A 26,013-nucleotide genomic window follows, 5' to 3' on the forward strand; every position below is an offset into this window, starting at 1 on the left:
TCTTATCGCTATATGAAATTTATTATAAAAAAAATATAATTTTTCCAATTTGATACGATCAATCCTACCATAAATTCGTCTTTACGAAAAGAAGCTCCTTGAAATTATCGATATCAATACCCGAGTCCTTACACAGCGGATCCCTATCTCTGATTTCGCGAATGTATCTTGTTTCGCGTAGCTCTGATTCACGACCTTCAGATCCCGTGTGTTCAATTTGCATGATTCGTGAGCATCGCGAGAAGAATTTACAACATTTAACGATTTACGATGGACGTACGATCATGCTGGATAATCATGCCCATCACGGAGAGGTGGAAGCCGACCGCCGTTGGGGGGTGAGCGACGCTTGCGCTGAAACGCTCTCCTACATAAGTATCACGAGCTAACAGCTACGGTAGTATCGCAGAACGCGTTATCAAGCAATAGCTAACTGTAACTGAGCAGCATAGTCATAGAATACTTTAGCGAGACATTTGGACGAATAGCTCTCATCGGGTGGACCAATTAAAGGTGAGTGTTTTAGCGAGATACATTTGGTGGTCGGCTTCTGAAATATTGTTTTATGAAAATTAACAGATTAGACAGACAATTAGACACGCGAATGAAAGTAATTTAATAATTCCTTGTTTTAAAATTAATTTTAAGAAACATTTCATAGATGTACAATATTATGACTGGAATATATAAATAATTGCAAAAATTGTTGAAGCCCAAAAAAGTTGATTATAAAAAGTTTTAAAAAGTCGAGTATTAATGATTATGGAAACTTTATAATTTTTTATAGGATCGAATTGAAAATGTTTTAAGCAAAATTGTTTGCTATTTTATTAAAAAGTTGTCAGTTCAATATGTTTTCGCAATCCTCTTTTTTTTTTTTTTTTTCAAATCTTTTACGTTCTATTAAACTATTAAATATCTTATATACAATACTAATTCTGAATTTTCAACACTGTTTTGTTATTATTATATATTTTGTATGGTATGTATGAGGGAATCTTTAGCGTACAATGATCGATTTAGCAATCGTAATTCAACTTCATTAAAAGATAAAATTTTAATGGAATGTGAAATTGACACAAATGTAAAATTTTTACTATTTTTCCTCGATATTTGAAAACTTAAATAATACCTTATTTCTGTTGCATTCCACACGCAAAAAGTTTTATTTATATTTTGCGCAGGTTTATTGTATTTACATAATATATTTATATTTTATTTTAGAGAATATTTTTTAATTTATGTCTTATTATACAATAAAATATATATTATGATTTATTCAAGCTCTGGACATTGAAATGTTTCGCAAACATTAAAATTAATGATTATTATAAATCGTCATTAAAAATGACGATATATGCTATTTGTTGCGTAATATTTCTTCGTAATGCGGCATAACTGGTATTATTAGGATATATTTCCCAATAAGTAACAGTCGCTAAAGTATGTATGAATACTAAGCCATATTCATCTTGCGCGCGGAAAGCCCTTTATATGAGATTGTATGTTCTAAATTACACATTTTTCCTTACTATTATCTTAGATCGAACTCTTGCTCACATAAAATGATTCATTAAGCGAATCGATAACAAACATTTCAATTAATCTTATCGTCTAAAAAAATTTCGTCGTGAAAAATAATATAAAAAAAATGTAATATAAGGATTTATACACACACACACACACACACACACACACACACACACACACATATATATATGGGATAATTTATATAATATATGAGATATAACGATAATATTTATATATATAAAATATATAGGCGATACAATTCTTGAAATATTTCTCTTTTTCAATTTAATACGCGATATAATATAATTATTAGGTTTAACTGTTTTAGAAAAAAAAAAAAAAAAACTTACCCATAAAAAAAGTTGGCAAAAAATTAGCTTAATAAGAAGGTGCTTGCGCAATAAAAACGCATATTCATTATCATAGTTATCGCATAAATTTGCAAGATGCATTACTGTAACGAGCTCCCGCAATTCACGTAGTCAAAGTCAAGGTGTTTGAGGCTGCATTTAATTATCCTCGATACGTTTATACATCTCTTATCGACAGTAATGAGTTATTGTCGCAGTTATACTTCAAACGATAAGCGATCCCAGAGAAGGAATTCTCTTCGTTTGTTAAAATATTCTTGCAAATGATTTCGACTCGCATAAATTTCTCTATAGTTCGGTTTTTTTTTTTTTTTTTTAAAGATTATTATATTCGTTACATTCATTAGGAAAAAAACATTCGTAAATATTTTCTGCAAAATTTTTCGTATACCTTATGCCAGGATATAAATCCAAATGTAATGATCTCTAGATGTGAAAAAACATTGACGTCTTTTTGTCGAATATTACGAATCTTTATTGAAGATCCCTGTGCGCGCGTCATGTCATAACATCTCGTTTATAGTAATGTCTAACAACTGGTTTTATTCTTCCCGTTTTCCCGCACGCGCTTTATCTTTTTTTTTCTCGTTTAAAATTGGACGCAGTTACATAAGAATAAATTATTTTCCAACCGCTATTTCTACTAAAGTAACGTTTTAACCGCTCTTAAACAGTTCAAATGCAATAATAAGATGTCTTTATCAAATATGAAATTAATTAATCTTTGCATTTACGGAATACTTTATAAATAAATTTCGCACAGTAATGCCCGTGACTTGGCTCTTCTTTGCCTATTACTGTTATTATTTATTGTTATCCTCTCTCTCTCTCTCTCTCTCTCTCTCTCTCTCTCTCTTTTAATTCATTAAATCCTTAACGAAACAAATATCTACATAACATATGTTGATATCCCCCTGAACATCGCGAAGTAAATTTCTATAAAAATCGGATAGAGCGAAACTAAATTAAGAACGCAGTATTTTAATCATATTTCTAAATTAATATTTTTCGCGAAATTATAAGATCTATTAGATGCCAATTATCCCGATACCAATTATCCCTGGCCTATTATTCGTACACAAGGACGAATTTTTGTAATATATGCCGTAAGTAAATGAAACACTCGGCGCGCCGACACTGACCTAGATCGCGAGAATAGAAAAATGTCGAATCTCGTGAAAGCTTTATACACAAGATACACTGCTGCTGAAATTAATCCACGGATGCTCGTGCTTTACGAATATCGAATGTTTTACGTCAGCGTCACGCTCAGAGATGATGAATAATTATCCTCCTCTTTACGCTAATTCCGCGAAATATCGTTGTGTAATAATATCATTTTATACAGCAATTCGTAAGTCTTTTGCAGCAGATATAAATTTGTACAAAACTGCCACAAGAGCTTCCCAGCATATTTTTTCTCTTACGTAAATCTCTTATTATTATTTAAGCAGCTATATATATATATATATATTTTTTTTTTTTTTTTGTAGGAATAGAATAATATCAGTGTCGAATTGCAATTTGTACGAGCAATTTAAATTTGTACGGCGTAGGAAAAATACTCTGTTACACATGATATGCATTATGGAACTTATATTAACATATTATGAATACACACAGACACACACTCATACAATATAATATCTGTTTTCCTTGTTTTATATTATGCCCGGTATTTCTCTCACGCGTGTTTACTCCGTTTTCTCGTGACAGATTCGGCCGTGCTTCTTGTATTCTAATCGATTGGTTTTAATTATCCGGGGTGTTTAACTTTAATTAAAATATATTATCTAGTTATTATTTTTCCGAGTGATATAGAAAATACTGTTTGTCCATTGTGAAAAATAATGCATTACGAAGTGAATAATAGTTACGCACTTCCGTAAACACGTGTCGCTTCGCTTTTTTATGCTGCAAGTTGAACAAACATATTCTATTTTGTTGAATGCAATTGCGTATCATGTAACAATTGCGACGAATGTAGAGCTTATGCAATTTGAATAATTGAAACTTGCAATGACACATCTGACTGTTGTCTCTGTACTCTGTATAATTATTAAAATCGATACCGATCGCAATTAGAGCTATTGAATAAATGACGTGCACATAACAGTAATTAATTAACGTTTAATCTTATAATAAATATAATATAGTATAATAAACATATATATATATATATATATAATTGTTGTAGTAAATTTAATTACAAAGTAGAATTGACAAATTTATCTCATTAGGCATCAATTATGATGCGATATGATTTATCCTTTACGTGAAATATAATATTCGTCTTATGTAAAAATCTTATTACCTTGAATGATTGATCTCTTTATAAACGACGATTGTATCTTTCTTGTATTTTGTTTGATCGAGGAAATAAGATTATGAAGAATTATTTACGTAAATATTAATTACAATAGCAAAAAAATATTTATTAATTAGGAAAAGAGAAAATTATACAGAGATTTTACAAATGGAAACAATGAGACAGGTTACACACATAACATTTTCAATTCGTGAGAAAGAGAGAGGGGTCGAGGGGAATTGTTAACTCGCTGGAGGATTGAAGGAAACTCTCATTGTGAGAGGAGAATGCTGAACTCGGTTTCGATCCATTTCGTGCACGTGACACATTGAACTATACAGTGTGGGTCAAGGTAACGCGCGCGAGGGTCGTTCCGATGCGAATAACGTTACACGAAACGTTGGCATAAATTTATCGATAAAAGACTATTCTTGGATAAACTGCAAGATTTTTTACGACATTCTTGGAAAAAAAAAAAAAAGTTATACTTTTTACTTCTTTTTTTTGGTGACTTTCAGGACAATTAAATTCAAAAGAGAGTGCAAAATATTATAAGTATACAAGCACGAAAGATTATCAGTTTCAAACATATATCAGCAAGTAATTTTAAAAGTTTGACAGACAGTACAATTCAAAGATACAAAAGTACTTGAAAAATAACATTCCGATGAAACGAGGAATATTGGAACCTATGAAATTTAGGTTTCGAGGATTTACAGGGGAGTTGCAGAGAAATTAGAACTTGACAAGCACAGATATTATATCTCAAATTCATCGAAGAATTTAGAATTCTTCAATTTAAGAATTTTTGTACATAAAAAAAAAAAATGACCCAAGACGAGTATAGTTCAATTTGATTCGAACGAGATTCGCATGAACAAATGTGCGGAGTGAGAGGCGTCAATTTAATTCGGGCACATGGCCAAAAAAACCACCTTCCACGAGTAACCTCGAGTTTTTCGATACCTACTAATTCATCGTAGTAAAACACACACTTTTGCCGGGGAGGTCGACAAATGAGAGGAACTTTCGCTCCTTTTCTGACGTACACGTGACACACTGAACTCGTGAGGCTCACTGTGGGTCAGCGCGTCTACGCGATCGCATGTGTTATATTTGTTTTCACGTGTCACCATGGCGATGTAACCAAGTAACATGTAACGTCAGTCACAATCGATTGTGACCGACGATTGCTCCCAACCTGCATTAGGTGTCAATGCGTGCGATGCGGGCCACGTGTCGTGCACGTAATAATCGTGATTGATACTTCCGAAATGCGAACGAATGGGGGAAAAACATTGCTTTATTATTTCTATTCAAATTTATCTAATGCAAAATTAATAATTTAGATAACATTCGCAGATTAAGAAGTAGGATGTAGCCTGCGCGGAGGAATCTATCAAAATAATCAGAGATATTACCTGCAATAAGTTAATCCGATTAATTTAATCGGAGTTTGATTAAAGCGACTCTTGTAAGTTCTTCGTTTCGCCGAATCTTCGATCAGCTGATCATTTATGAATTTACGACGCTATGGAAAACAAGTATTATCTTGTGGCTTTACGGATTTTTACTTCCCCCCACGAATTCTATAAATTCTTGATTCTGTCATATAGCAATTTAGATTTGACTTCGGAAAATTTTAAACGCGTGATATCGTTATTTACAAACCTCAAATCCATTGTGTTTGTTAAATCGCGACGCAGCGATATGATAAGATTTCTGTATTAGAAATGACTAGAGTCTTTTATTGTCATTTAAATCTACGATTACGTTTTTATCTTTTTATTTCTGACATCAAGAATCGTCAAAACAGAAGTTTCACGATAATAACAAGCGATTATTTCTGAAAGAATATTTTTTGTTTGCGATGACAAATATTCTATTACACGTGTTTGTCCAATAGCTAGACGCGATTGTCAAAGAATAAACAATTCACGGTTTAGTGTATTAGCTAAGGATTAGTATGTTAGCTTGTTGTGTTTGCGGATGCAACGGAAGCAATTAGTGCTTTACGTGTGTTAAAATTCGTGACTAACTGGCACCGTATACATTCTAAGTTGCACGTGAGTTTATTTAATCACTGAAAGAGATATATATTACGATCTTTTTTTTTTCTATTAATCTATGCAGAAGAAAAGAAAAAGAGAGAAGATAAATAAAAATACATTTATAAACAATTAGAATTTAGTCAACTATTATCTATCACATTTTTCTTTCTTTTATACATATACACACATTTAAAGCAAATAAAAGCATTTTAAAATTTATCTTTCTTCCTTGTTTTTATCGCTTAACTATGAATCTTTCCGCTCGACGGAATATAAAAATATCGTACAAAATAAAAGTAACCAAGAGAGATACAACTCGAGGCACTTACGTGGTGCACACCGCGAACGCGTGCTCAGAACCCGCGGGGTGGGGACATATAAAAAGGAGGGTAAGCCAGCCTCGTTCTCTTCCTCCATAGTCTAGTGTATGACGCATCTCTTCGCCGTCGTGTTCACGTAGATCCACGCAGCTGTCACTCACACGCGACGCTATTTTCGTGGACCACCGTATCTATACGTATTGTCGTCGTCGTTGACGACATCCTATATCGTTGTACCGATCTGCACTGCCAACTGCATCTGGCAATACTCTCGCATCTCTGGCTGATGCTAAGTGTCCATCGTCGCGAATGAATCGCGTTCGCCAGCAGTAAGGAGGAAGGTCAGCAAGGTACTCTTTTCTTTTTTATCTTTTATCGAATCATTCGATCTTGTTCTATCGAAGAAAAATGTGTCGGGAAAAAATATTGCATATCTCTTTTACTTTTATCTTTTTTCGTATAGAATTATTTCTTCTGTTCGATTGTATCCTCAATAACGGACCACATTGTATATTCCATAATACAATGTGGAGAGTGGAGAGTTAATCGAAATAGATTGTGACCTTTATCATCCATATATACAAAGCGGCGACAGTCTTAAATGCATGGAAATTGACTATAGCCGATGATTTTTTTTTTTTTTTTTTTTCGTAAAGAAAGATAAAGTAAAATCTTGATAAAATATGAAAGTTATCTTTTTCTATTGAAATTGTATCGTGTCGACGATTACTCTTTGTTCGCGAGTCATTTGATAACGAGCTACTTGATCTTAGAATTCCAGGAAACTAGGTTGCAAACAATCTCGAAGTTTAATTGGGCTGATGGAATGTAGTATCGTGAAAAGATTTTATACGTGAAATTACAACATAAGATTTAAACAAGTCTATGTCCTTTAACTTAGATATTAAAATTCTAAAGTCAGAAAGTTTAGAAAAAAATCTGACATGTGGAAAAAAATCTAGAATCAGAGAATTGTTTATTAATCATAATAAAAATCACTGAAAAATCAAAAATGTTAAAATATAGAAGATATCGAATCGACAAAGTTACAGAAATCCAGATATATTAATACAATAAAGTCGAAATACAAAGAATCGAATATACAAGCTCAGGATTCAAACGAAGAAAAATCTAAAAAATTTGTACAATACTATAAATTTATTTTATTGAAGTTTCAAGAAACGTGTATAATCTTATAGAAGGATGTAAGAATGTAAGATCGAAGAGAGCACGTTTATAATTAAATCGATGCATATTTATTCAATTTTATCGCAAGAGTGTGTCTATCAATAAAAAAATCACGTTTGACAATGTGATTATTTAACATTTCTATCATCAGCAGTCGATTGAGCTTACGAAAAATAGTCAGGGTTATTGCATTTCGTAATCGTATTATAAAATCTGGGTATTTTACAATACGCGTGACATCCTATTCGCTATTTTATCTATATACGAATATATAAAATATATTAAGAAATTTTAAGCAATAGAATTTTAATTAACTTATCAATTGCATTTTTTAAAGTATGCCATTATAATACAGTAGTAGAATAAAAAATATGTGATATTATTATATAATGAAATAAATAAATGTTACAAGAAAGGCAAAAATGACAAGGAAAATATCAACATAAATTATACTTGTGAAAAAATTAAATGATTAAATGTTTTTAAATGATGAAAATGTTAAATTAAGAGAATTGGTATTTTCCTTTATTTTATTGCGATAGAATAGTTTTTTTTTTCTCTAGGCCTATTAATATGCTATTCTCGTAGATCACGCGTACTTGGCAAGGATGCGTGTGTGTAGGTTGTGCAGTTTCATCAGCAGTAAGAGATACACGCGCGTTTTTTTTTTTTTTTTTTTGCCAGTTGATATCAGATGTCTCGAAAGATGTAAAATGAATTTTATCATTTATCGATGTTTTTGATCTGTGCTGCTTTCAATAACCGGTATCAAAATTTATTAATATCAATATGTATCAAAATTTAATCTAATATAAAATTAATTTAGGAAAATTGATAAACATAACTATTGTTTTCGCATTCAGTTGAAAAAAATTATTATATCAGATTTAGTTTAATTACCCGATAATTAATTTTGCTCCGACTATTAACTGTACGCCGATGAAAAGAAGAGAATGGTTTTTTTTTTCTTTGGCAAAGAGAGAGAGGATTAGATTTTTACGGAACGTCCTTGATGACGGTCACCGGAAATAATTGGCACGATATTGCAATTGTTCGTTTGACCCTGGGAAGCGACAAATAGTGCATTCCGGAAACTTGGCTCGATCGCGACTCGCGGAAAATTTTTACTTAACACAAGAACAAATTAACAAAACAAACATCCCCGAAGCAAAATTTCGATCCCGGGATCCAAATTTTTCGACGAAATAGATCAAACGATCTTTTAATTAACACACCTAATTTTATTATTAATAATTTGTAGGAGAAAAAAAAAAATATTTTACATGATTTTCAATAGGCTAAATTTCCTATGATTCATGTACCGATAGTGATCTGTCGATAAAAAAATTATAGATAAGATTTATATCAATCTTCATAAAACAAATATATCAAATAAAATAATCAAAGCGCGTATCCCCCTCCCCCTCCCCGCCACCTCTCCCCCCCCCCAACAAATATGTCTTCGTAAACAATTTGTAAGAGATTAGTCGCGTGAAAGAGTATAGAACGTTATAGGTCTTATATCACGACCGAGGAGTATCTAAAATTTCTTAAATGTGCACGAGAGCCTGTTTTCCTTTCAAGTCATCGATTGACGCTCTTGATTGATTTCATGGCTTCTTTTCAATTTGATTCACCAGCTATGAGGCTCAGCGTGAGACTCTTAATTTAAAAAAAGGCACTTATGAAACTTGTTGGACAATTAGAGTCAGATTTCAACAATTTATGCGAGAGAATACGCGCATAAAAACCGCCTCAAACCTAATAATATAACGCGCTTAAAAATTTTTTCCCTTTAATATGCCCAAAATATAATTTCGAGACTTGTGTGCTGGTTGATCTCTCTAATCACTAAATAAATTTTTAAATTTCGGGATATATAATATTGTATATAAAGCCGTACAAATTTTCTTCAAGTATACATATAAGTGATTAATATATCTTTCATTATATTGTAAAAAAAAATTTCTTTATTCCAATTATTCGAAGGATTGAAGTATGCCTAGGAACAAACACAAAGTGTAAAGCTTCATGTGGCAAAAGATTATGTTTCACGACACCCTGTATGAGACATCGATCTCTTTTATTGCCGTGTCAACACACGACGAAGCGCAAAGCTCGTAAATGCGCGATATATTTGATTTCCGAGAACAGATATATCCGAATGAGGTTAAACCCTTAAATGAAGGGTCTATATAAGGGCCATTGACTGATGTCGTGGATAGGTCAATGGAACGCTTAAGCCGCCTTCGTTACTTTATCGCGCGACCTCGTAATTTGTAATGTAACGCGACGCAAGTAAAATTGCGCAAAATGTGCTGCAGATGATATGTTGTAACTTATCAAAAAAAAAAAATTTAACGCACATTCTATTGCTGTTCTCATTGTATACTTGGGAGCGCAATCCTCGCATACGTGTAAAAACGTAAGAATACGGTTAAATGAAATAGGACTTTTGTGTAAATGGAAAAGTGCTATGCTAATTTCTGTAATAGCTAAATTAATAGATATTATTTTTTAATGATTTTTATTATGGCTCTGTGTTATCACTTAATAATCACTTTCAGATGATAACTATAAATCTGATCATTAAAAATTTATTACGTCTTGTTCTATTTGTATCTATGCACATCGCACATATATCTCGGTCTTAAAATGTTAATTGTTTTTATGTTATTTTGCAATTTGCTTTAAAAAAAGAAGAGCGCGTATTTGCGTAATTTTTAAAGGCGCGAGTTAGATACAAAGTTTAAGTACAAGTAAATATTTGTCTAGTATCTTATCGGTACGGTGTATTTATTTTCGATAAGCAACTTTAAATTATCTGATTTCATTTTGCGTTAATTGCATTACAGTTTATAATGATGTATATTTCTGAACTTCAATAATATTTTCGCTCTTCTTAAGTTTTATCAAAAGACGATTATATGAGATTTATCAGTTTCTAATAAATTTCTTCGTCTCTAATAAATTTTTCTTTGAAAGACGCTCTATATATACGAAATATAATCGGAATTACAATTAAATGTAATTTCTCCTAAAATTTTATTTGTCATAAAAATTATTCACGCAATATTATAAACAATTCTTATGCAGTTTCTATCGTTTTTTTTTTTTTTTTTTTTATCAGGTTTATCATCGATAAGCAATGCTTATCTGCAATTAAGTGAGTATTTTTATCGACGTATCATATCCTACTTATAAAATTATACGAGATAAGAATACTCGTGAGCTTAAAAATAATTAGTTCAATATTTTATCAATATTATTATATATTCTACATTCGCATAAACAAACTCATCTCAAGAGATCTTTCTTTTTCTAGATTTTAAATGTAATAGGATCTGTGTCTACGGATATATTTCTTTTATTTTAATTCGTGAAAACATTAAAAAATGGGAGATCTCTATATACGTGCGGGAGAATTTTCAAGACATTTATATCTAAATTTAAATCCAATATTTTTTTAAACACATTCATTCTCCTGACAAATATTGTATTTTATTAATATAATTTTTTTTTCATACAAATGCAGCAGAAAGGGTCTTTGTTAAACAAAGATTGCAGGAAGAACAATCTAGATTAACATTCGATAGGTATAATGATAGCAAACATACGTAACGTGGGGCTAAGAAGATCGATTGCTGTCTAAGGTAGCGGACAAGTATTTTTATCGGCTAAAAGGCTGAATTCGATGAGAGCGGATAGTTACTTTCTTTGTAATGGATACTTTGTTTCTTTTCGATCGATTTGTTCTAATTTTTAACTTTAGCGATTTGACACATGGTAAATTTATCGCAACTATACATAGGTCGCTGTTTTGACAGAAATTAAATAATTTATTTATCTCGATTAAAAATGTACATTTAGAAGCAAGATTCTTCCAATGTGCTAATTGGTATTGCTATATATAGGGTATCCTACAAAAAAAAACTGGGACAGATTATATCTTGGGAACGGATAGGAAAAATTTTTTTTTTATATGTAAGCTAAAATGTGTGATATATTATAAATTCTATCTTCTCTTATACTATTATTATTACGCGCAAGTGCTTATTAATTCTTTGTCTCATGTAAAAACAAAAAAAAATTTATGTCTTTATAAAAGATTTCTGAATTCTTGTTAAATGAGAAAACTAAATATCCTTGCCAATTAATAAAAATTAATAAATTTCTAATGATTTCTCTCATTTTACTTCTCTAAACTTCGCGAATATGATTCATTTACCGATTCTTCATGAAATCGAATTTCTTATAAATTATCGTCATTCAGACGTCATGAGTTCCGTCTCGTAAGATAAGATCTCGAACTTATCTATAGAAGAGAGTGATAACGAGGTCAATGATACATGATTTTGCAATCGCGTCGAACGATTAAAACCGAGTACGATACTTAATTTAAATCTACAAATTTGATACACATTAAGAAACATTTATTAATACATGCTAAATATATAACAATGTTACTAGATCAATTATGACAGCTTAATATAACAATCAACATAGCACGTTGTAACAACAAGTAGAAACAAGTAAATCTTATTACAAGCGTCGTATAATGTCACGAGTTCACAGATTAATTAATCGTATTGACGTAATGGTTGTTTGAACAATCCACTGATTGCAGCAATGTATGCTCTTCAGTGACGTTTGCTGGTCATGCGCGGAGTTTCGTGTCTCATAATAATCAATGTGAGATATGAATTTAATCTTTAAATAAAAGAACAAGTACGCGTTAAAAAAAATTGTGTTAAGAAACTTATTGTATTGCAGTTGAATAATTAAACACATTATTTTTTTTTTTTTTTTTAAGAAAATATATTCGTATATCCGACAAAGATTCACTTCGAAAATCGATCGTAACGTTTGCTGAATCAATCATACTCTTTCACATTGGAATTTACCATTGAATTTATATATTTTTTTATCTGTTGACTCGCTCTGATTTTTCTTCTACAATATCGGCGCGGCATAATATAATCAATTAATTACGCTCGAGTTTGTCATCAAATATGTATCTGTTAATTTGCGCTTATTGTTATGAGTGTGTTAAAGTGTAATCGTTGTAAGGTCATAACGTATTTAATTATAAATATGTTATGACCCTACAACACAACTCTATTATTATTGCTACAATATTCCATTATTATGTAATAATATAATTTTTCTTTTTACTCTTATATTAATTATTTTAATTACTGTAGCTCTAACTCTTATTTGATTATTTTCAATCTCTTCTATCCCCTTTTCCATGCTATAAGTATATTATAATATATTATAATTTATGATTAATATATATATTAATCATAAATTGTATAACGGTCCAAATATAACATTGACTTATAGTCTTTTGGAGATCATTGACCATATTTTCGCTGTCTTGGCACGAGATTCTCACGATAATTAACTACTTGGATCTACATCACTCTTTTGAATGTTCCACTATCCGCTTTAGAATTTTTTATTCAATAAACGAGCATCGACCGCGACACATTTTGCTCCTCTTCTTTTATTTATGCCTGCAATAGTGGTCGGATCAATTGATGTTCCATCTACAAAACGTCTCTCGACAATTTTTAATTCGTTTCATTTATTTACTTTAACTTGGAACTGCGAAGCAAATTTTATTCGATTTAACCAGCAAGCAAATCTAGATTTTGTTTACATTATATATACACAATATTTTTTTTACATCATTTTTTTACAATCTACATCAGGCAAGAGATTTTGAAATAGTTATATATTAATCTCATAATTAAATGAAAATCAAAAAAGAACATTAGAATATTCGACACGCACATATTTTACGATATGAATATTATTTAAGAGAAGTTATTAGACATTTATAAAATTTTCTAAAAAATTTATTAAAATTTATATATTTCCTGAATAATAGTGCAAAAGAGAGAGAGAGAGAGAGAGAGAGAGAGAGAGAGAGAGAGAGAGAGAGAATATATAAAGAATAATACCTGACAGAAATTCATGATGAGATTAATAATAATGATAATTAATTATGTCAATAATTAATTAACATTAATAATGTTAATAATTAATAATATTACGATTTTGAGCATCTATTAAATCGTGATTGGACAAAATTTGCAGCTTCTAATTTACTATATATATATATTCATTTCTCTCCAAAAAGAATAAAAATAAAAATAATATTAACACTAATAGAACCGTCTCTCTCGTCCGTCCGGGATGATATTTCTGAGCGAGATGAATTAACATCGCGCTAATTGCGAAATTACTCGCGCCAATTGCGGAAATGGACCCCATTTTCGCATACAATTCCGACAACAATTGCAAAGAAATCATACTGATAAGAAAAGTTGAGAAACGTTAATTAAAAATTGAGTCACGCGCTGAATTTCGACGCGACGAGTGACATCGTATAACCCGCGGTGAAATTGACCTGTCGTTCGATCAGATAATAAAGAGAGTAGCTTATTCATATCGCGACCGTAATATTTTTTGCCCCGTGCGAAAATGCTTAAAAAACGAAACACAAGTTAAACTCGTTGGGCATCCTCAGGTGCCTGAGGTAGCGTTAGGGAAGGGGCGCCCATATAAATGGTACCACTCTCGTTCCTTGTCGACCAGTTTTCAGGGTGCGTTGCTCCCTCGTGCTCTCTCATCGGTATTCGTACGCTCTTCTCTTAAAAAAACGCGCGATCCTCTTAAAGACCGATCGAGATTTCTTTCGCGTATCCTCACCTCGACGACGAAATTCCATCACGATGAGCACCAATATATTCGTCAGGATTTGCGGGCCGAAGCTTCGCGAAAATGATGGATGAAAGGTCATAGATCTCTATCAGCAGGTGTTTTAGGTTGGTAGAAACGATAGGTTTGATAGGAACGTTTGAAAGAGATTGTTAGGTCTTCGATTAATTTTTAATTAACTTTAGATTTGTGTCTTTAATTGATTTTTAATTAACTTTAAGCTATACTGATCTACTTTCGTTCGCTTGTAGCTGCACGATTTATGTTTGACAGAAGGAAAGAAAAATAAAAGAAAAGTAAAAATTCTTCAATTCCAGAAATTCTTACAGTAAATTTAACAAAATTTTTATAGTACTGCACATATATACGCGAATTTAGATTCGTCTTCTTTTTTGCGAGATATCATTTTTTTTCCCGTAATTTTTCAGTTCCGAGATTGATTGTTTTGACAATCAAATTCTGAGTTATGTCATGATCGGATTCCTGTAATGTTTAAAAATTGATAGAAAAATCTGTCGATGAAATGTGTAGTACACTTTACATTTGAAGGAACACCTGTTATACTCGCAAAAATTACTAAATTGCCTGAGCCTTATTTATGCAGATTTTATTAGCGTATAGGTATGTTATCAGAGTGTAGAACAGATATATCTCTGGATAGTGATAATTACTGGACTCAAATAACAGAGATAGTTGAATATACTAAAATATTGATAGATCACTAAATAGGTTTTTATTACGCTGATATAAAGTTGCCATTTTTTTTTATTTTTTATTATCATTTCAAGTTATCTTATAAGCATCATTTTGTATATAAATATATATATATATATAAAATTCAAATAATTCAAGGAGAGGAGGGGGGATAAAAAAACAACAAGGGTGATAAAAATAATAAGTAAGAAAAAATAATAAATGTAATATAAATTAGTATTCTCCGATTTTTAAACGAACACATAATAATTTATAATAACACGTCGAAATTGATAAAATGATATATATCTTTTTGGAAATAGTATTATAGAAAATCTGAATTTTGAATATTTTTAGCTTAAAAAAAAAAAAAAAAAAAAACACGTACACGCGATGTATTTCTGGCGAAAGCCTCTTCATACGAAGGCCTAAATATATTGATTTGAAATATATACAACAACTTTGAAGGTCTCGTCGAGGTTGTTTATATACAAAACGTGTCGAAATTATTTATAATGTCGTCCTTTTTCCTGCACTGTTTATCACGATAAGACATCTATTTTTAGAGCGGTTTAATATCGATTAAAACTTTGAACTCAAGTCAATTATCGAATTATGTATTATGGATTTATTAAGAAAAAAGAATCGCCTGATTCGAATAATAATATATTCATATCTCGAAGTTATGGAATCTCTCGAACAATTGATATTTAAATGTCAAAGCCGAGACGAATATATTTCGCAGACACGGCAACATAAGCCGCGTTAAATGTCAAATAAATCACGTGCAGTCTCAGTACGAGCTTTTATGCTCGTGACAGCCACGTTCGGTTAGAAAGTAATTTACTTTTTACGCAATGATCGTAGAAGAAGATCTTCCAACATCAACTTTCTTCGATGTCAGTTGGTTCTTTATCTCTTTTTTTTTTTTTTTTTGACAAAATGTTTCATTGCGTGTTGACGTCGAAAGATAATTCTTTTTATTTTTTCTTATTATCTGAATAAAGCATAATTAAGTTTTATCCGACAGCATATTAAATATAGAGTGTCAATAATGTTTTCGTTTATAAATTAGTCTGTTGCTTTTTTTTTCTCTTCATTATATGTATATATCTTTCGGCCACCTTTTCTTCATTTTTCAAAATCCACACCTGTTCGCCCCAGATACTTTCTACGAACGACGATTAACCTGTCGTGGAAACTGGTAAATTATACGTTTAATTCCTATAATGACCTTATTACTATCATCATCATTATTCCAATGCCTGGAGTATGTAAAGCGAGCTATTTAAGAAGTATGGTTGTAAAGACGATCGCCTTCATCCGTCGAATCGTATCCATTTTGGAATTGCAAAATGACAAAAATTTTTTATTATATAAAATAATAAATATAATGTATATATATATATATATATATATATATATATATATATATATATATATTAATAATAAACGATACTTAATAATTTTGTTATAAAAATATTTTAATATGTAATGATGTAAATACGTTTACGTGAGACTAGGTTTTATTCGCAATATTATCAAAGAAAACGGAGGAATAATAAAATCGAAGAGCGTCATTAAAATTTCAGAAGAGTAACACTGTCGAGTTACGGAACGCAGAAATCGAAATTTAATACTCGACGACACTGGCTTACGTACCGTTTTATCGCATGGATGACACATTTATGTTGTATTCAAGTTTCGCTGAAAATTACGTTCGAATCATACGAAAATCCAAGTGCGTCACAAGTACGCCTTGCGTTCAATGTGTTGAAGGAAAAGAAAATACACAAAGATATATATCTAAATATACGACCGCGATGAATATCCGAAAATCCTTTTCTATCGGGTATGTTTTACATCTGCTCTTAACGATATACGTGCAAAGTACAATTCTAAAGTGCTAGAAAGATTTTTTATTTTAATTTTATGTATTATAAGATAGCCAATATACGCGGGAAAGATCGACAAAATATACTAAAATGCCAATATGCCAACAGTATCATTTCATATTTATCACTTCCCATTCGCGGGTTTAGATATGTGAATGTCATAACTGATACGCGCGTGTACATTATTGACTGTTTATGGTAAAACAAAGGATCGAGCAAAGGTCGTATTTGCTACTGCAACCACGAGTTTAACGGGAAGTGCGTTAACCTCCGCATTTATTTTCATCCTTCAGAGTCTTTATTCCCTCCGAGTACCGAAAAAATGAGCAAAAATCCGAATGAGAGAATGCGGAAGGAATCAGTTTGGGAGCAAAAGAAAACTATTGTTAAAGCGGATGAAAATTTGACTAGGTTTTGTGAGACTTGCAATTATTTGCAAAACTATTATATATTTTTACATTTGACATTTGATTTGAATAAATCAAAGTCTCTCTCTCTCTCTCATATACTGTATAATTATAATTATAATTAGATCATTACGTATCGCATTACATTTCACCGCGTAAGAATCTGTATAAAATAAATCGTTACATTATATAAATCGCATGTTTGATTTGACTTCTGAAAGAGATCTTACAATTTTCATTTCATTTGAGAATTAATATGATAATTAGCGTGAGAAGTTACACGAGTCGCGATGAAAAATTATCAACGCGGAATAGATGATAAATCAATATTTATCATCAAGACTGACACTCGGAAAAAGTATACTTTCACCAGACTTAATTTCAAATCTTATCGAACTGCTGATTGGCCACAACCGTCTCGTAATTGCGATAAAAGCGGATCAAGCATACAATATTTTTGTTCCGACATCTCTTTGTGCATGTATCACGCAAAAAATGAGCAAAAATAACATTCCGATACGCTGTTCGATTTTTCTCTCATCTGCAAGCTTTGTATGACGTATACAAGATATCTCAAGATATAAACCCGACAAAGAGAGAAAGAGAATAAAGTCGTACAAGAAACTCTGATATAGATATTTAAACAAATTAATTAATATTAATATTTTTTATTTATTTAATTCTTATTAATATCTTTCGTGATATTTTTTTGTCTCCCGAAATTAGAAGGAAGTCTGTATAATCTCTCTCTCAATTCCCTATATAAAATCTTGACTTTCAGAATTCATTACATTCTACGTCTAGAATGACAACGAAAATTTATCGCAATTGCCTTTGCAAACATGAACGTGTGGCATTAATTATGTAATTGTGTAGTGACGTGAGGAAATAAATTTTGATTTGCATTTTACTGATTTTCGAAGTGATACAACGAGCGACGCGACGCGATATATGTACATATCGGTTCGCTCTAAATTAAGGTCAAAGTTTGTCCTGTGATCAGAGCCCGACTAAAACATATGAAAGCTATAAAATTACTCTTTATATTAATATTAATATATATATATATATATTTATTATATTTATATTAATATTAGCCACTCTATTAATAGCAAGAAACTTAATTTTAATTGTATTTCTAATTATCATACTGTAATTCTTAAGCTATTGATCTCTGATAAAGTTTGTTTAAAATTAAATGAATAAGCACAAATGAAATACTTTGTAATTGTAATACGTAATTAAAACAGAATCGTGTTATTTATTTATATATTTTATCGCCGAAAGTCATTTATTTTTAATCTACAATTCGAGAAAAAGATATCTCAATTTTAATTAAGGAAAGATTCTGTAACTTTAATTTCGTCACAATTTATTCCAAATTGGTGAAAAAATTTATTATTAAAATTACATATTGAAATTTTTTCGGATTTCTATAAATCTAAAATAATAATAACTTAATTTTACACATGGAAAACATATTTTTCGATTCTCAGGCATTAAAAATATCTTTCTCCTAATGCAATTTTATATTGCAGTTTTCATATCGTAATTAAACCATTCTTTAAAATTGAAAGGGGAATATAATTTTTCCTTGAAACTGATATCTTATAAATCGAAGAGAAGAGAGCGAGAGAGGAATATTGAATTCTATATAACAGTCTGTTTTGACCTACGTATTCAAGATTTATCGAGACAGTTTATCAAGCATCTATGAGCTGTGTATCAGAGAATGGGTTGCTTTTCCGTTCAGGAAACTTTCGGTAGTGAACCAGAGGAAAATCCTGTCGGCGCCAATGGCCACGGCAACGCTCGCGACATGCCGAGCAGTGCGTGGTGCACGCACAGTTTGCGTGTTACGCGCGTGAAGTCCCATGTGGGCGCACCTATCTTTTCACGGTATACCACCACGGTGAAAGCTCCTCTTCTCTTTCTACGTATGTGTGTTACGTCGCGGAGCCTGCCTCTTCCTGCGAGAGAATGAATAATTTTTAGCTCGGACGAGCGCTCAAAATTCTTTCTACAATAAATTCGTCAAAATCAAAATCTGCGATAGATCGAAGAGAGAAAAGAAAAAAATAATTATACAGCAATTAAATAAATACACAATAATGTGTATGGACTTTTATAGTGCCGTTTTTCATTCACAAGTACGAAGCGTGACATAAACGCATAAACGGATGCATACGCGTAATATAATTAATCGAATCATACGCTAAGTGCACCATCTTGTAATTATGCGAATGTTTATGCTATTAGTATTGTAAAATACTACGGAACGTGATAGGTCATCGATGCGAAATAGATAAATAAATTGTAATTTTATACTCTATGATTATTTTCTTGTACAATTAATATGACATATTTCGCGATATATTTCATAAAAAAAGATTATAATTCGCGAACAATTTTCTCTATCATTTTTATTCATTCTCATTACTCTCTCTTTTTTGTTACAGCATCACTATGTCGCGCAGCGTGTTGAAAGATTCGCCAAATGCGGCGTTAGATAAAACTCTATTGAACAAATACCTCGATTTGCCTCAGCCGGAAAATACGATCCAAGCGAAGTACATCTGGATTGACGGTACTGATGAAGGATTACGTTGTAAGACCAGGACCTTGGACTTTGTGCCGAAACATCCTTCCGGTAAGTAAGAGGATCCACTTCGATCAATATAATATTTGCTAAATGTAAAAATTTGTCTACCTTGTATCGAACTAATTTTATTTGAAAAGGCAAGCCTATTAAAAGCTCCCACGCTAAGATTAAATTTAAAAAAAAAGTACATTTTCTCTCGTATAATATTCCAATTTTAATTCCTTTTTTTAATAATAATAAAAAAAAAAGTTTTACGGAATAGTTGCTTATTTTTGTGACGCATATAGCTAGTTATTCTTCTTAAAGTAACATATAACTACTATTCCGTTATTTTCAATAGTTTGATAGCGACATTGATAGAGAAAAGAGGAAGATTATTTTAAAAGAGAAAGATTGTATCTCAAGTAACTGAAACGCATTTTTTTCCCATTAGTCTTATAAGGGCCACGTTACACAAGTTGCACGATCAATGTATCTCAATTGTTCGTTTACATATTTCTATAAGACCTTGGATGCAGCAAGCATAATGGTGTGGCTCAATCTTTCAGTCGATCGTTCTTGCTATACTCTATCGCTGTCATTAATCGCGCAAAATATTATCCCGTAAAATATTTAGTTTTTGATAATCTTACTCGTAATACTTCTATGTACAGAATAATGAGACAAATCAATTAGTATAAAAAAAAAAAAAAATTTGTTTTTAAGAAAATTATTTACAATATATTTTTTTAAACAATTATTTGTTTTTTTTTTGCACTAATTAATTTGTCTTATTATTCTGTACATATAAGTATTACGGTAAAATTATCGAAAACTGAATATTTTATTTTTTATATCAAAATATGTCAAATTAAAATATAAAATAACTCAAAAAGTACTTAATAAAAAAATACTTTATTATAGTGTTTTGGAAAGCTCTCGATGTCAGCTACAAGAATACTAAATAAAAAATGGAAGTTTCCATTTAAGATTTTAAAGTTGACCTTCACATAACCTTCAAATGATTTTCCAAGGTCAAATCATTGTCATCATTTTATGGCCTCCTTGAAGCCACACAACTTTTGTCTGAAACATTTTTCGATTTAACGCAGTGTTTTCGAGATATTCGACTGGATGGATTAAAATGGGCCACCCAGTATATATATATATATATATATATATATATATATATATATATATATATATATATACATATATGTATATGTGTTGAAGAACGATTTTGCAAAAATGATATGGAAAAATTTTCTTCTTCTTCTAATAATAATATGCGTTCCGCAAATGAAATATAATAGTAATAAATTTGAAACAAAATTTATATTGTATTGTGACATATTATAAAGTCACATACATTTGTTAATCGATCATATGACCAAATATAAGGTCTCCATAATTTATGAGCATTGATAATGAAACGAAAATTTAAGCGTTTATATGCGCATTATAGTTGCGTTCGTTTATCTCGATTTACTCATAAAGAAGTAATATTATCTAATCGTGCATATATAGTACGCACGTTAGATAGAACGATAGAAAATACGGGAGCAATGAACTCTGTTGTCAACAGCTTAAATAATCATCGCAGATTTTCTAGGATCGACTATTATCGGATTAATATGTATAATGTAAATATCGTTGCTATTGCATTATATATGATGCTATTATTATATTCATTGAGCGTATGTCTATTTCGAGAATAGAATCGAGATTTGCAAAGATCGTTAACAAAAGAAACTTTAATCGAAGATTCACAAATTTTCAATTTTAACTTGAAAGTTTTTACTTCATCAAAGAAAGAGATTTAGGATTAAAATACTTGTTAATCAAAAAGTGATAACAATTTTTTATGAAATTCTGAGAAAATTTTAACCGAAAAGAATCGAATCGCAAGATTGCTAAAAAGTTCCGATGAATATTCTCTGAGAACAAATCCATATACATATATATACAAGAAAGAAAATAAGAAGAATAATTAACAAATAATTAGAGAAATAATTTTCGCCTTTTTTTTTTTAAGTGGAAAAATTTAAGTTTGATAAAATGAGAAAAAATGCAGATGGAGATTATACAAGAGAAAAAAAACGCACATATATATTTTTTTTTATTATATATAAACTTTTTTAAATCACCATCATACATCTCATCAATAATTTAATTTGATTAAATACGAGATTTCTTAATCTTTCGATCACCAATTTCAGAACTGCCAACGTGGACCTACGATGGTAGCTCGACGTATCAAGCTGACGGCGCCAACAGTGACATATATCTTTATCCAGTAGCCATTTATAATGATCCGTTCCGTCGCGGTAAAAACAAACTCGTGCTCTGCGACACCTACAACAGCGACAAGACGCCGACAAAGTCGAACAAGCGATGCATTGCGAATCAGGCGATGGAGGCCATCAAGGATCAGGATCCCTGGTTCGGTATCGAGCAGGAGTACACTCTCCTGGACTTCGATGGTAGACCGCTTGGTTGGCCCAAGAACGGCTTCCCCGGTCCGCAAGGCCCCTATTACTGCGGCGTCGGCGCCGATAAGGTGATCGGCCGCGAGATTGTCGAGGCTCACTACAGAGCCTGCCTCTACGCCGGCGTGAAGATCGCGGGGACCAACGCCGAGGTGATGCCTTCGCAATGGGAATTTCAGGTAAGTACTCGAATCGCCAATTGCTGTAATAGAAAATAAAAGAGACCACATAGCAATCCGGCTAAATGATTAGATGAAAGATAATTAAAGGACTCTTATAGATCGAGCTTTGATAATATAAAGTAGAAATTTCAGATTATATTGAAGATTAAATTTATATAATAGAACAAAATTAATGTAAGGATTGCATCAAAATCGTGTAAATTTATTTCGAGCTTTACACGATTTGAAGCTATGTAGCGGAAATTTAAGTTTTATCATCTTCAGAAAAGAAATGTCTCTCCAATCTCTAGAGTTTTTCCATTTTGAAGAGAGTATTTTTTTTATTATGGATCCAGGTGGGACCGTGCTCGGGCATCAGCGCCGGGGACGATCTGTGGATTGCCCGATTCATTCTGCATCATGTTGCCGAGGAATACGGCGTGATCGTGACCCTGGATCCGAAACCGGTGGACGGTACGTGGAACGGCGCTGGCGCCCACACCAACTTCTCAACGAAGGCGATGCGTGGGGAGAACGGTATCGCCGAAATCGAGAAGGCGATCGACAAGCTCAGCAAACAACACCTTAGACACATCCAAGCGTACGATCCGCGCGGAGGAAAGGATAACGAGCGCAGATTAACCGGGAAATGCGAGACTAGCAACATCCACGATTTTAGCGCCGGTGTAGCCAATCGGAATGTCAGTATTCGCATTCCTCGTGGCGTCGCCGAGGATAAGAAGGGTTACTTGGAGGACAGGAGGCCCAGCAGTAATTGCGATCCCTATTCTGTATGCAACGCTCTGGTTCGCACCTGTATGCTCAATGAATAATAGAGCCTACGAACGTGTGAGAGACCGGATCGACACGCACACAATCGCATACACACACCTGGAGCGTACAATTATTATTCGTAGAATTTAGAATCCTATCTTATTGTTATCCTGTTTGGAACAATGATCAATGTTGAATGTTATCTGCCGGGAAAAAGATTGTAAAGCTCGAGCTTTTCAGATCTAGCATCTAAGTGTCGCTCGAAATACTTGTCGAACTTCAAGTTCCACGGAAACGAGGTCTTTGTCATCGACGATTAGGCAAGATTGCATCGAACGTCGATTAATATTATAGGATTAATTTTTGGTTCTCTTTTGCTGTTTATGTTATAGATAGAATATTATTATTTAGAGAGTTGCATTAAATCGTAGTCAATTTATTCAAATTGTCAATGTGGCTCGATTGTATTCATAGCAAGGGTATAAATATTAGATAATCTTAAGACAAGTTTGTAATTGTAAATACGAAGCACACAAGTTATTCTTATCGCGCTAAATCCTTTCTTCACAGGATCGTCTTTAACAGGCTTTTTTACAATTGTGTGTCGTTTTAGACGACACACAAGATAAGATGAAATAAATTTATACTTGTCTGAACATAGAGAACGAATTTATAAAACCAACACACAATCTCTCTTTCTCTCTCTCTCTCTCTCTCTCTCTCTCTCTCTCTCTCTCTCTCTCTCTCTCTCTCTTACAGATTCAAAAGTAATATAGCAAGTTAATGAATTTATACGAGAGGAGCTCGTGAGACAAACTATTCGCTGAATTCACCTTGTCATCATTTGCGTACGTGAAATTATTAGGTCGTGCAATAAATTGTATAAATGAAAAGAAAAAGCCTACTTTTAAGAATTACAGAAAGGTTTGATCGCAACGTTTTGATATAATTATTTTATTTTTTATAACATGTTTTATATAAAGTTTAACCTTTTTATAATGTAAACATAAAACGGTGTTGTTATTATTATAGCTTCTGTTTTTAGATACGAGTTTTGATTATATTTGTGTGCACATTAGTATAGTCTAAAGAATGTTGCACATAAATCCACAAATATATATATAAACCATATACATATATAGCATATATACATATAATTGTTTATATAAATATTTGAATTATAGCAAGAGATGCTCAAAACAATCATATTACGCTATTAATATATAATACACGATGGATATCTCATATCAGTCAAAGTGCTTATGTTACGCTTTTGCACGTAATTTGAAATATATAAATAACAGCTGTAATTGCTAAACATTTTAAAAGTATCAAAAAAGTGTTCAAAAAAGATTTAATACAAGTTGCCTTTTTGTCCAAATGAATAAATGTATAGTACGGAAGGGAGCAAGCAAAACTTTACGAACAAATTTTGCTTTTTTTATTTTATGTTTTATGAAAATAAAATTGTTTTAAGGAAACAAAACGAGAAGATTCTCAAGAGATAAGTCTCTATATGCACTTAAGCTCGGCTTAAATCTCGAATATGGTCCAAAAGCGGAATCACTACATTGATTCCGAGTTTCATTCATCGATACGAGTATTCGACACATCAGAATCGTGTCCAGGCAGCAAACTGGACGATATTGAATAAAACCCCCCATTCTATGAGCTTTACTTATATATGACGTGAAAGATCAAGTTGATCTTTGTTGAGGAAGAAAAGCAGACCCGTTTTCCAACTTCTCTCGCGTTTCAAGTATCCAATCAATCGGCTATCCGATATAAGTTTCACGATTCAAAAATCACGCGTTAGATATGTATCTAGATCACAGCAAAGACCGAAAGATAGTAGCATTGGATCTCAAACTGGATCCAATATGTTAAGACATGCGCGTTTTTATACCACGAATAAGTTAAAGTGATCATAATGATGTGGCACGTTCCGTACACATTTCGACGAGAACATTGATATCTTTAAATAAAGACTTTGTTCTTCGTTATCGAATGAAGACGAAAGCTTACGAGCGTCTCTGATTGTAAGCGATATCGAAGGTGTAATCCAAGAATTTTCGAGCTCTCATTTTTTAGATATAAAGTGGAAAAAAATCACTATTGATAATATAGTATAACTGCGAAAATATAAAATATATATATAAGGATGTGTGCGAGGGATCGATAAGGGTGTAATGTTTGACCGATTCACAGCTTGCCTTCTTCGACGTACTCGCTGGGAATGCGAGGACGTCGCACGAGCAGTATACTACCTACCAGATATCTAGAAAATTAGTGCAATTAAGAAATAAGTTTTTAAGGGAATTTATTATTTCATATTTCGTAATTGTTTAAGATTTAAGACGAAAAAGAAGAATAGGATATGCGATGTCTCCGAAGAAAGATGTGCTGATTTTGTTGCCAAAGCGAGAATTTTATCGGAGACACGATTGACAATTAAATTTTAGAGAATTATATAAGCATAGAACAATTGTTAAATAAAGAAATTTTATCTTTCCACA

The 26,013-nt window shown here is 31.9% G+C and overlaps 1 protein-coding gene across 2 annotated transcripts; it reads left to right on the forward strand.

Annotated features, from left to right (window-relative positions):
* The first annotated feature begins 380 nt into the window (after positions 1-380).
* Positions 381-26,013, forward strand: Gs2 (glutamine synthetase 2). 2 transcript variants are annotated; one of them, XM_070301730.1, is made up of 4 exons: positions 381-513; positions 19,952-20,142; positions 22,293-22,741; positions 23,080-26,013. In XM_070301730.1, exons 2-4 carry the CDS (start codon positions 19,959-19,961, stop codon positions 23,554-23,556), a joined length of 1,110 nt encoding a protein of 369 aa, XP_070157831.1. In that variant the 5' UTR covers positions 381-513; positions 19,952-19,958; the 3' UTR covers positions 23,557-26,013. The 2 variants fall into 2 exon arrangements, with proteins under 2 accessions (XP_070157831.1, XP_070157832.1); XM_070301731.1 differs by lacking the exon at positions 381-513 and adding an exon at positions 6,694-6,930.

This window comes from Polyergus mexicanus, unplaced genomic scaffold (genome assembly GCF_030449975.1).
Source record: "Polyergus mexicanus isolate NDT 795.1 unplaced genomic scaffold, iyPolMexi1.0 SCAF_9, whole genome shotgun sequence".
Lineage (NCBI taxonomy): Eukaryota > Metazoa > Arthropoda > Insecta > Hymenoptera > Formicidae > Polyergus > Polyergus mexicanus.